The sequence below is a fragment of the Anopheles stephensi genome, chromosome 3 (genome assembly GCF_013141755.1).
Source record: "Anopheles stephensi strain Indian chromosome 3, UCI_ANSTEP_V1.0, whole genome shotgun sequence".
NCBI lineage: Eukaryota > Metazoa > Arthropoda > Insecta > Diptera > Culicidae > Anopheles > Anopheles stephensi.
In genome coordinates, this window is record NC_050203.1 from 12,344,301 (window position 1) to 12,356,379 (window position 12,079).

Genomic DNA, 12,079 nt, shown 5'->3' on the forward strand with positions numbered 1-12,079 from the left:
CTGCAGTGCCAGAAAAGTGTTGGATCCTAACGCGAATTTTATTAAAATATCAAATTAGTTAATTTTTTTTTTCATATATATTCTATGCTCAACAAATAGCAAATTCAAATAGCTACTCTCAACAATTCTATTGAACATAAATATCACTAATAAAATTCACCGTTTCCTACAGTAAAAAATGCGTTTCCTCTCCGGCACCTCGGATCAGCTGATTTCCCAAATTCAAATGCAACGGAATCCCCCAAAACGGGGAATTCCCGTATCAAAACAACCGCCCGACGCGTTTATATGCACCGCTCCAGTACTGTGCACCGTCGTTTGCAAATGTCACAACATCACCCATACATGCACGCACGCCCACTTGACAGACGGTCTTCGAACACACAGAGAAGAACAACAAAAATGTCGAATCGCTCGACTGTTTACTAACTGCTCATTTCATGTAACTTCGCGAGTGCATACGTAAAATTGACTTTTCCCATTCTTCGGCGACACCGTTCAACAGAGGCCTTCAGCCGAGTATCGGTCAGGGCTCGTTTTGCAGCAGGATGTGGATTCCACCGAGAGAATGTTCGATGCCGTTCGCGCTGTGGTACGTATGGGTTGACTATGGTTGGCTGGAAGGTGATTGTGGTGCCATCTCCCCACGGCTTGTGGCGCAGTTGCATTACCCAGCATCACCGCGGTTCCATTCAGCGATCCGTTAGGGGAGAGGGGGTGGATGATTCAGAAAGACTATCGCACACGATGTGACAAATGGCAGTACGTGCGGCAAACGAAAAAAAGCAAAACATTTGCACAGATTATGTTTCCCCACTTGCTTTGAGCACGTTCGGTCATGTTTTTTTTTTATCGGTGTTGTGTGTCTGTTTTGGTTTCTACGCAGGGTGAACGAAACAACGAAAGTAACATCACGCTACTTCCTGCTACAGCACCGGAAGGGCCATGGAGGCCTGCGAGGATTCTCCTCCATGCTGGTGGGAACGCTGGACAATGTCCTGGACACGAAACCTTCCCCGTACAGAATTTTGCATTACCAGCCCTCGACGGGCTTATGCTATGGTAAGTGGAGAGCTTCGTATGTGTGTGTGTGCGCGCGAGCGGTTCAGTTCGAGATGAGCTTATCAAATGCGAGCAAAGCAGCATCCAAAGAGACTCGAGCTCGAGCTAAGCGATAAGAAATAACCGTCGCCGTTTGAATGGATGGATGGATGAATGGATGTGTGCCACCACGGAAGCATCCTTCCGATGACAAGGGAACATATCAAGTCAAACTGCCCTTTTTTTGTTGGTTTGTTTGGTCACACACTTCTTCCGCTCTTTCTCGCCCGACCAGAAATTGCGGCCGACATCACACTGGAAGCGATCATGCTGGACTGGGATTGGCTGGCGAAGAATCTGTTTCGCGTAATCAACGAGATGGAAACGGAGGAAGAGATCACCAACTTTACCATCTGCAAGATCCAATCGCTGCTCGCCCACTGCTCCCGGCCCACCGAAGAACAGAACGATCCGACCAGCTTTCAGGTGGCGGTGTGCAAGTTTCGCGAAAAGTTCCGCATGCCGGAAGACGAGAAGCTCGTCAACTACTACTACTGCAGTTACTTTCGCAAAATTCCCCGCCAAGGTCAGCTGTACCTGTCGCTCAACCACATCTGCTTCTACTCGTACATACTCGGCTCGGAAAGCAAGCTGTGCTTCCGGTACAACGAACTGACCGACATCAAAAAGTCGGGCAACACCATCACGGTGCGGGCCGGGCAGCAGGGTAGCAAAGAGTACACGTTCGTGTTTCTCTACTCGCCGAGCGAAGCGTACCAGCTGATCGAGCAGCTGAGCAAGCTAACGATGCAAAAGATGATCCAAGATCCGGACCGGCCGATCGTGGATCATGATCCGGTCATACTGAAAAAGATGGAAAAGAACGTCGCACAGAAAACGTTGCTGCTGCGGGATCTGACCGCACGCCAGCAGTCGGACGAGTATCGGATACACTTTCGCGTGCCCAAAACGGAGATACTGGACGGGATGATAAAGGCATCGCTGTGGGCGCCGTACACGAAGAAGCACATCAACGGGGTGCTTTATCTGTCGCAGAACTATCTGTGCTTCAAGGGCGATGTAACCGGGATGGTGTCGTTGGTCGTTCCGTTGAGCAAGATTGTTGTAAGTTGGGAAGCTTGTTGGGCGTAGCGGGATAAAGTTCGATTTTATTTACCTTTTCCCATCCTTTCTACAGAGCGTTGAAAAGAACGACGATCCGCACAATCGGCTAAGCAATCGAATCATTATCACCACATCGGACGGAAACATCTTTGTGCTGAAGCACATCCTGGATCGAGAGTTTTTGATAAACAAAATCTCGGAATTGCTCTCCAAAACCGTCCTGTAAGTTGGGTTAGCTGCCCTGCCATTGGAGAAAAAAGCAATTAAATAGCTCTTTCCTCCATTCCTCCAGCCCTGCGTCACGCACCCATGACGACATCGACTGGATTAAGCAGGAACCGCTGATGTATCTCTACAAGGATCCCAACAATCGCGCGTTCGATGATTTGCAGGCAGAGAAAGTAAAATTCCACCTTACAGTGTTGCATGACGATCTCTGAAGCATTCTCAATTTCCTCGCCCGCAGATGAAACGTTGGGAGGAGCATTTTTCGCTGTATGGACGCGGCATCTCCATGTATCGCACCACCGACACCATCAACCTCGTGATCGAAGGCATACCGGACCAGCTGCGGCGCGAAGTGTGGCTCAACTTTTCCGGCGCGGTGCACATGAAGCTGATGCAACCGAACCTGTACCAGCAGCTGGTAGCGAAGGCGAAAGATCAGTGCCCGGTTTCGTTCGAAGAGATCGAGCGCGATCTGCACCGCTCGCTGCCGGAACATCCGGCCTTCCAGACGAGCATCGGCATCACGGCACTGCGGCGCGTGTTGCAGGCGTATGCGTTGCGCAATCCGGAAATTGGCTACTGCCAAGCGATGAACATCGTTTCGTCCGTGTTTCTCATCTACTGCGATGAGGAGGACGCATTCTGGATTCTGTGCTGTCTGTGCGAATCGCTGCTGCCGGACTATTACAACGATCGGGTGGTCGGGGCGCAGATCGATCAGGGACTGCTGGACGAGCTGATTGCGGGCCATCTGCCGAACCTGCACGTGAAGCTGACCGAGCTCGGCATGATACGGATGATTTCGCTCTCCTGGTTCCTCACCATCTTTCTGAGCGTGATGCCATACGAAAGTGCGCTGCACATCATCGACTGCTTTCTGTGCGATGGGGCAAAAGTGATCTTTATTGTAAGTCGGCTTGAGCGATCGGTGTTTCGGCGGGCCGTGCTTAAATTGTTTCTTTCTTGCATGATCCTCACCACAGATAGCTTTAAAAATTCTCGAATGGAACCAGGAGAAGCTGCTGAGCTGTAACGACGATGGGGAAGCGATGCAGCTGCTGTCCAACTTTCTGATGGGCATCTTCAACGATGAGGTGCAACGGATCAAGATCGAGGACAAGGAAAAGCAGCAAATGAAGGTAGGGAAACGGCAAACAGCGAGCGAAGTGGTGTAAAAAACAGCTTTTCCCTGTTCCAGAGCCAATCGGTACAGACGCTCATCTACGAAGCATATCTTAAGTTCGGGAAGGCAATTACATCACAAAAGATTGAGGAACTGCGCAACAAGCATCGCCGGCTGACCGTGCATCAGCTGGAGAAAGATCTGGAAAATAGTGTGATAAAAAACTACAAAGACAATGGGTAGGCCATGCGGTCGGGCGGATCTCGTAAGTAAACGAATCGCTCACTGATCGCTCTCTCTCTCTCTCTCTCTCTTGCCGCAGGTATTTCGATGCCGATGAGCTGCGGATGCTGCTGTGCTACACGAAGGATGAGAAGATTAGCTTAAAAAATCGCTCACGGCCAACGTCGGTAAACGGAGGCGAACCGGTGTACGACGTCACGGTGCTGAACGACGCGAAAAAGCGGTTCCGCGACAATCGGTACGATTGCTTCCGGGTGGATTATGAAACGTTCCGTAAGCTGTTTGTCGATCTTACACCGTGGGGCCATTGCCAAAACGTTGATATATCGGAAAAACTGTTTCGGGTAGGTGCTGTACGAACGGAAGCAAACACCATTTTGTTTTCGAACCATTAACATCCTCGCGCCTTCCCAAATTGTTGCAGCTGATGGATAAGCAATCGTGCGGTTATCTCGAGTTCAAGCAGCTCATCTTCGCGATCGGCATCATCTGCTCGAAGCGCGCGACGGAAAAGCTGAAGCTGCTGTACATTCTCCACCTGCCACCGCTGCTAACGGCCCAGGAGCTAGAATCGAGCAGTGCCGGAGAGTGTCGCGATTCGGACACGGAGGTGGCCACCGAGGCGGAAAGCTTCTTTAGCGACAATCCGCTCGAAACGCTCAAATCGCTACCGTCACCGATCGACATCAGCCTGGAGGCGTCGTCCGATGTGGAGAATCTATCGCTCTCCCAGTTCAATGCCACCACGCCGCCGCCGCCCAACCTTTCGATGGATGATTCGCATTCGCACAATGCCGAAACCTCGTCCATCTTTTACGTGGAGCTACCGGTGGCGAGTACGAGCGGTGGTGCGTTCGGTGGAACTGCCAGCACCGCGTCCGGCGCAAATCTGGGCGAAGCGGAGGAATCGTTCGGCTCCCGGTCGGACATTAGCGATCTCGGCTTTCAGCGGTACAGCGGCGGCCTGGACGAGAGTGCGAGCCGCCGGCACGAGGCACGCAGCATCAGCGGGCTGCGCATCTTTCTCGACGAGCCGGACTCGAACTTTACGTACAAAACCATTCCCAACATGCCGCAGAAGAACTTTATCTCGCTGTGGACGACGCTGCTGGAGATTTTGAACAAGGAGCGCAAAGTAACCGACCAGGAGGTGCAAACGTCCTGTAAGCATCATCCCGCTTTCGCTTAGCTTTTCTAATTGTGAAGCAAGGAAGGATCAATCAAACACATCCTTTTTTTTTTGCAGATAAAACTCTAATATCGCTCGGCGAGGACGCTATCGTGAGCCGACGGGATGATAGCAACGACAGCTTCACCCAGCTAGCAATGGAAGGTGCCGAAGCGGTAAGTAGCTACATAGCTGGACTGCGGCAGTACAATAATTCGCGTTCGTTTTGTTTTTTTTTTTTCAGTTCGATCCCAACGGTAATCCGTCCGGTTCCTCTAGCTCGGAACGCACACCGAGACACAGTTCGGCCAATGCTGCTACCCCTTCGCCGGAAGCGATCTGGGAAATTTCGCTCAACCAGTTCGTGGCCACCGCCATGTCGGTCGGCATTATCGAGGAACAGTTTTCGCTACCGTTCTCGATCAAAACGCGCGTCGAAACGTTGCAGAAAAATCGGCGAAAGTGTAAAAGCTAGAACGCCAATGTGCTGCCGTTTGCTTGCTGCATTTCCCATTCCCTCCAAGCCATATCTCGGTGCGCGCGTCTCTCTCTCTCTCCATCTCTCTACTCCTGCTAAACCAGAGCGAATCCTCCAAGCTTCCTATCTTCCAACTGCATAGAGACGTTCGTAAGCAAAAGATGTGTTACTGTTATTGCGCGAATCGTTGTCCCACCGGCGACAAGCGCGCGCTAGGTGCTAAAATTGTTGATCCATTTGTGGCTAAAGTTGTTATGGAGTGTATCGGCAGCATCCCATCCCCACACGTGCGCCTATAGTGGTAGTTTCCGTTCAATTCCCCGTGCGTGCAGCCACAGTGTTGCCTGCTAGTATAAAATGCTCGTAAAGGTGGGTTGTTGAGTTGTTGAGGAAGCTATCGATTACGAAGGACACAGTGAAGTGAAAGGGGGGTGTACGAGCAACATTTTTCCTTTTGGCTTTGTTTGTCGTTTCCTTTCCAATGCTGTTTTTTTTGTGTGCGGCAATCCGCTCGGTTCCGCTTGGATGCGACTATATACACACACACACACACACATTCTCTTATAGGAAGCTATTTTACCGAGAGTAAAGTAAGTGATTATACGCGAAGAATCGGTCGTTCTGTTTTGTTGTGTTAAGCCATCCGAAGAATGAGCATCAGTACAACGGTCTTATCCTTTGATTCCGCATCCCCATTGTCCATCCACTCCATATCCGCGTGTTTGCGTTGGGCTGTTGGGAGTCGATTACAGCCAAGCAGCGGAGTCACTCCAGCTGGTGCGAGATGGAATCCGGCATTTAATAAATAAATATATTCGGAGGCATGGTCTGTGGTAATGGAGCACTAAGAATAACGCACGATACCTCCTGTTCTTGGTTTTCATACGCCCGTTTTAATACGCCTCTCCTTCTTAGACTATGATAACAGTAGTAGTAGATGTTTTGTCACTAGCAAACTACGTAAGATATTAATGCACTCTAGTCTATAGATAGCAGCATAATTTGCTGTTTGCTTATTGTAAAGGTTGTTGCTGTTTGTTGTTAGTTTTTCCCCTTTTTTTTGTTGGTGCTCTTAGTATAAATCGCACACCTAAATTGATTGGAAAGTTGTATTGCTCGGTTTTTGCGCGCTCTTGTGTCCCCCGGTCTTTCGCCTCTAGGCAGGCGGAAAGATCGGTTCTACACTAATCCAAAAATGCAACGAGAACGCTAAATACGATCCCCTTTATATAGACCGAAAAGGAAGAAAATAAATGCTAGAAAGAGATTTCGTCCGAAATAAATTAAACGATCATGCCGCACCGTTAGTGGATGCATTTGCATTGGTCCTGCACTGTGTTATTGGATGTGCTGGGCGCGCGGCAACAGCTCGATACAAATTACAAACGATAAGCTTTTCCGAAACTAAATAACTAGAAGCGCAGCTATGGAACAATTCATAAAACTGTAACTCGTTAGACGGGTTAAAATAAGCTTTCTGTGTCCCCCCGCTCTCTCTCTCTCTCTCTTCCTCTCTTTTCTGGAGCAAATAATAAGCAGCTTAGGTAGGTTTTCACACCTTGAAATAATTTCTTGTTATCTTTTGACTGACTGAGCAATAATAAATAAATCTTTTTTTTTTTTAAACAAGCTGCTTATTGAGCCAAAATACACGATTTACATAGTAAGCCAAAATAAAGTGTTGCTGCTTCTCAGCAGCCGGGAACGTCGTAATGCTACGTTGCTTAAACCAAGAATGAGAATGAAAAGCTCGATAGGATGTGCACAGGCACGTGCAGCAGCACTGGATAGAAGGGAGATTGGTCTTACTAACCTATACACTAACGAAGGGCGCCGTTTAGAGACGAATCGAACACAATCCTAACATACATATGTTTAAAACACTTCCCCGAATGGGTGTGGAATACTTTCGCAGTAAAGCAAATAAGCAATTCGTCCAACCGTAAAATAGTTTAAGAGAGAGAGAGAGCGATGTTGTGTGTTGCCTATGTAGGAACGGAATTAATGAACGATAAAAAAAACCGAATGCCTATTTTAATCGAACGATTCATGCTCTGTGTACGCACACACGCAGCGTACGGAAAGATCCTGGTGGAGACTGGGGCATAGCCCTTTATCCTCAATTGAAAATATTTAAAATCGCCCGCTGGTTAGATCGAACTGAATGCTGTTCACATTCATTTAGCATAGCCTCATCCCCATCGCTCCCCGCGACCATCGGAAAAGCTTCCTCGCAAAACGCTTATATACACGCACCAAACACACTCGCAGCTCGGAGCAACAACTCCGCAATGTACCTTTTCTCCTTGCTGACCTTACGTTAGGCGTAGTATTTACATCATTTGCCCACCTCTCTTCTCCCTATCGTCGTCTGATCTTTTGTTGTTCATTATACTTTTGGCGCAAAATCTCACTTTCCGTGGTCTCCGTGGCTTTTAAAGCATCACGGTCGCAAATATCGTGATCGTGTTTTTTGGCCACATTCCCTTTCGTATGGTAAAAGAGCGTTGTTGTACATAGTAGAAAAAAAACTGCCCCCCAAAACATAGCCCGCAATGCACTGCTCATTTTCACAGGTACAAGGAAAATACGTGTAATGTTATCGCGCTCCGGTGCCTTATCAGAGACACGATCGGTGCGTGTAAAAAAAAAAAATACTATCCTGCTCTTAATTGCTTAGAAGATTGCCAACCCGTGGTTGATGTTGTTGCTGAAGTTGGTGTTGTTGCTCCTGGTGCTCCTGCTCCTGCTGCTGCTGCTGCTGCATATCGCGCATCTTGAAGAAGCCCTCCTCCGTCTTGCACTCGCGTATGGTAACGGTCTCCAGGTTAACCGTCACGTCCGTGATAAACACCTGGTTGGTCGCTTGCGCCTTCGGTAGCCAGAGACGGGGTGGGGCCGCCCGCGGCGAAAGAGTTAGATTGCTGACATGTTTGTTGATACTATTATTGTTATTGTGGTTAATGGTGTTGTTGTTGTTGTTAGTGTTGCCGTTACCGTTGGTGGTGAGCGGAAATGCGTGGTCGTTGTGGAGCCGTGCGTTCACCCCGTTCGCTGCGTCCTGCTGTTGCTGGGGCTGCCGTTGCTGCTGCTGCCCGGCGACCTGCCCTTCCAGCGGGTTCGCTTCCTCTCGGCCGGCCGGTAAGCCACCCGCCGCTACGATCGCTGCCGCACCGCCCGGCAGCGCGTTCGCTTCGGCCGGTGGCGGAATGTTGGATTCGGGCCGCGAGGCGGGTGTATCGGGTGAGAGCGGGGCGACCGCTTTCAGGTCGAGATTGCCAAACGCGGCACTGATCGGCGCTACGGTGGAACCGGAAGCGATCGGCCCCGCCGTACCGGACAGCGGGCTCGCCTTCAGCAGGCTGCCGGGGGCAGATTCGTCACCCGGGGGAGATGATGTTTTAATCGTCACACCGACCTTCCCACCCTTGGACAGGACTTCCGCCTTTCGATTCGTGCCGATGACATCCTTGTGGCTGAGCGGTTGATCATCGCTCGAGTTGGAGTTGGTGTCCATTTCGTTACCCAGCTCGGCACTATCGCCCGATATTGAGATCTTCAAGCTGGGCAGCGGTTGTTGTCCGCCCCCGCCACCGGAGGGTGGAACCGCCCCACCACCCACCGTCGGCGAAGCATTGCCATTGCGTTCGGCGGCGGCGACTGCTGCCGCTGTCGGTGTGGACGATTTTTCCTTCGTCGACGGGCTGCTTCCGCTCGAACTGACGGTGGCAGAGTTTCGTTTCGAGCTTTCCGGGGCGTTGGAACTGCTGCTCGAACTGGAAACCGTACCCGCGCCGGCATCCTTCTCCTTTTTCGATCCACCCTGCTGCTTATCGTCGCGTTCCTTCCGACCACCGGTCGACGAGTCCTTGCGGTCTTCCTTCTTCGGCGGATCGGGTTCGGACGATGGACCACCGGACGTACTGGACGGTTCCTCATCGTCGTCCGAATCTTCGATAACGGCTTTCCTTCTGCGCTTCGGTGTCGAGGGTCCGCGTACAGACCGTTCGTACATCTCGATCAACCGCTGGTCGAGTATATTTTCCTCCGGTTCCCATGTGTTGTGCCGCTGGCTCCAGCCTTTCCATTTTACCTGATATTCAGCTTTGCCCTGTGGAGGAAGTGAAAAAGGCGCCAATTAGATTGCAGTTTCCAAGAGGCATACAATTAACATCGAAAACGAGAAAAAGTTAATTTAACGAACACTGTAGCAAGTTTACGATCACTTCTACCCCAAAGGTTAACTGAGTGCATTGATTATCATTCGCTTAAAGAACGGTTCGAAACAACAGCCAATCATTACCATGGTTACCCGCACCATAAAAAAATAAATGCCGATGCTGAATGACTGCATCATAAACCGAAAAGCAATAAAAATATGTATGCACAAAAATACAACACTTTGCAATTTATTTTACAGTAACAACCACAATCCGTCCCCCCGTTTTATGGCTATTTATTGAACTTTGTCCTTCAAGTATTGAAACCTTCCCATTTCAAGTTGCACTTCTTATGTTTTAATGCGAAAGGGTACAACGATCTCATTATCTTTCGTACATTTGTATCTGTTGTGTGGAGAAAAGCAGAAAATTACAAGAACTTTAATTTCGCTGTTTGTGCTCTCTGTGTGCACACGTGTGCCCGTGTCGGAGAAGTTTCGTCCGTTTGCCAAGTCGAGACCAAATATTATCAGCAATAAAAACTGACGGAATTTAAAAAAAGGAAAACAAAGCGGGCAGAAAAGGAAGAGTTTCCCTTTTTTCCCCCTGCAGGTTCACTGCTCTACAAATGCAACAGCGGGCGGTCAGGAGGGTAGAGGCAGTGGGGCCAAACGGAAGACAAAGCACGAGAGGCTTTTAAAATGTGTGGGCTTCTAACGACGCATCCGCCGGGGTGTACCGGCTTTCGGTGGGTGGCGGTCAGAGTGAGAGGCAGATAAAGCAAACGGAGAGAGAGAGAGAGAGATAGCTGCAAGCATAAAACGGAGTCGCAAAAAGATGAATTCGTTCGCCGCACAGGCACACAAATGCTAGGGAAAACCAGTCAAGGTCAGCTGCATTCGCAGAAAAGCGGCCTAACGCTTCTGTTTTACTCTATCTCTGTCTCTCTCTCGCACACCAATGATTCCATGTGTATGAGTGTGCGTCCTTCTCGTTGTTCACCTATCGCACATCATAGCAACTGCCGCTGCGTTGCCGCATGCAATTTATGCTACACGAAAAACGTGCATCATGATCGTCGATACCAGAGATCAGAACGACCATATGTGGGTTTGTGCTGGTTTCGCGCATTTTCGCCGAAACACTCGCTGTGTGTAGAGAAGCATCTGCCTACTGCGATAGAAGCGCAACGAAACGCATACAAAAAAATCGAAAGATCAATCGCTTGGGAGTTTGGTGCCTGTGCGTTGGTAAAAGTGTGTGCCCACCACCCTTTTTGGTGTGACTGCTGCACCTTGCATCCATCTGCGACGCTAACAAAACAGAAAAACTGGCAACAGTGGGGGCAAAATAACATGCCGCCGCCATGAAGCATCCGGCCGACGCCAACAAACCGGTTAAACTCATTCCTTGCGATTCATCATTCGCACACACACACACACACATGCAGACGGTTCTTTTGATGACGTAATTGCGACGCGCGGTTGTAAACATTTTATGATTCCTTCGCGGAGCAGAAGGATCTTGCTACGGACATTCGCTGTACTTACCGAACGGACACGCTTTCTCATGATCTTCTCGGCCGCGTACACTCGATCGTCGGACCCGTTCTCCATTTTTATGGCTTTAGCGTTATTAACTGCGAAAAATAACAACGACGAGTTACCCCGAGGCTTATGCTGATGCCAGGGGTCCTAATCCTTTTTTTCTCTTGATGCCTTTCTCGGGGGTTGCCGAGTTGCCGGTTCGTGCACGCCAGGCGGTGATCTTTCGCCTTTGCCGTATCTTATGCCCTTTTCGTCGTGGTAATTATTGTTCGTTTCACGCTGATTTTCTTACTTTTCTTCGCAGTGGGAGGCGTCGTTCTCTTGGTACCAGCGGTGGAAACGTTTTTCGCAACTTAAGGCAACGTACACACACGCGCGCACACACACACACATACACCAAACGACGATGCACAACGAATCGTAGAAGAAACAGTAGGGGAGTTGCCTTTTCTGCAGCGTACCGGTTGAAGAATATCGATTGTTTAACACTACACGCGCTTAAAGTCCTCCAAAATACGTACAATTCACCGACACAATTTGTTTATTGCGTCATATCATCCGCGCACTACTCCCGAACGGGCATGAATATGTTTTGTTTCCCGTTTTTCCTTTCCGGAGGTGTGCACCACTGCTTGCTACCCCGTTTGCTGAAGCCTGCTTCTGCACTTCTAGGAGCCTATCGTTCCGCACGCCCGCAAAACTCAAAACAAACTTATAATACAAACAAAACTTCTGCATTCGCCACTGCGATTGATTTACATTTTCGATCGTTTGCCGAAGAAAGGCGCGAAGGTTAGTAGTGCGTTTTACGACCAAGATGGCAAGTGCTCTTCGCAGTGCAGCGTCCAAAATTGCGTTTTCCTTGCGACCCAAACATAAACTGAAGCTGAAGTGCCCTTTTTGCTGTCGCGACGGAAATTTCCCCAACGAGGGCTACATTCACGCACACGCAATTGACAGCAGCGT

At 49.6% G+C, this 12,079-nt stretch overlaps 2 protein-coding genes across 2 annotated transcripts; one reads left to right on the forward strand and one right to left on the reverse strand.

The window, feature by feature from the left end:
• Positions 1-356: 356 nt before the first annotated feature.
• On the forward strand, positions 357-6,018 carry LOC118514258 (TBC1 domain family member 9). The gene is made up of 12 exons (XM_036060974.1): positions 357-592; positions 887-1,062; positions 1,337-2,166; positions 2,240-2,388; positions 2,459-2,567; positions 2,633-3,301; positions 3,378-3,533; positions 3,593-3,756; positions 3,840-4,104; positions 4,185-4,923; positions 5,007-5,104; positions 5,173-6,018. The coding sequence occupies exons 1-12, from the start codon at positions 549-551 to the stop codon at positions 5,401-5,403; spliced, it is 3,630 nt and encodes a 1,209-aa protein (XP_035916867.1). The 5' UTR covers positions 357-548; the 3' UTR covers positions 5,404-6,018.
• A 258-nt stretch (positions 6,019-6,276) lies between these two features.
• On the reverse strand, positions 6,277-12,005 carry LOC118514259 (polycomb group protein Pc). The gene is made up of 2 exons (XM_036060975.1): positions 11,117-12,005; positions 6,277-9,517 (listed from the first exon to the last, which is right to left on the reverse strand). The coding sequence occupies exons 1-2, from the start codon at positions 11,180-11,182 to the stop codon at positions 8,075-8,077; spliced, it is 1,509 nt and encodes a 502-aa protein (XP_035916868.1). The 5' UTR covers positions 11,183-12,005; the 3' UTR covers positions 6,277-8,074.
• Between the last annotated feature and the right edge of the window lie 74 nt (positions 12,006-12,079).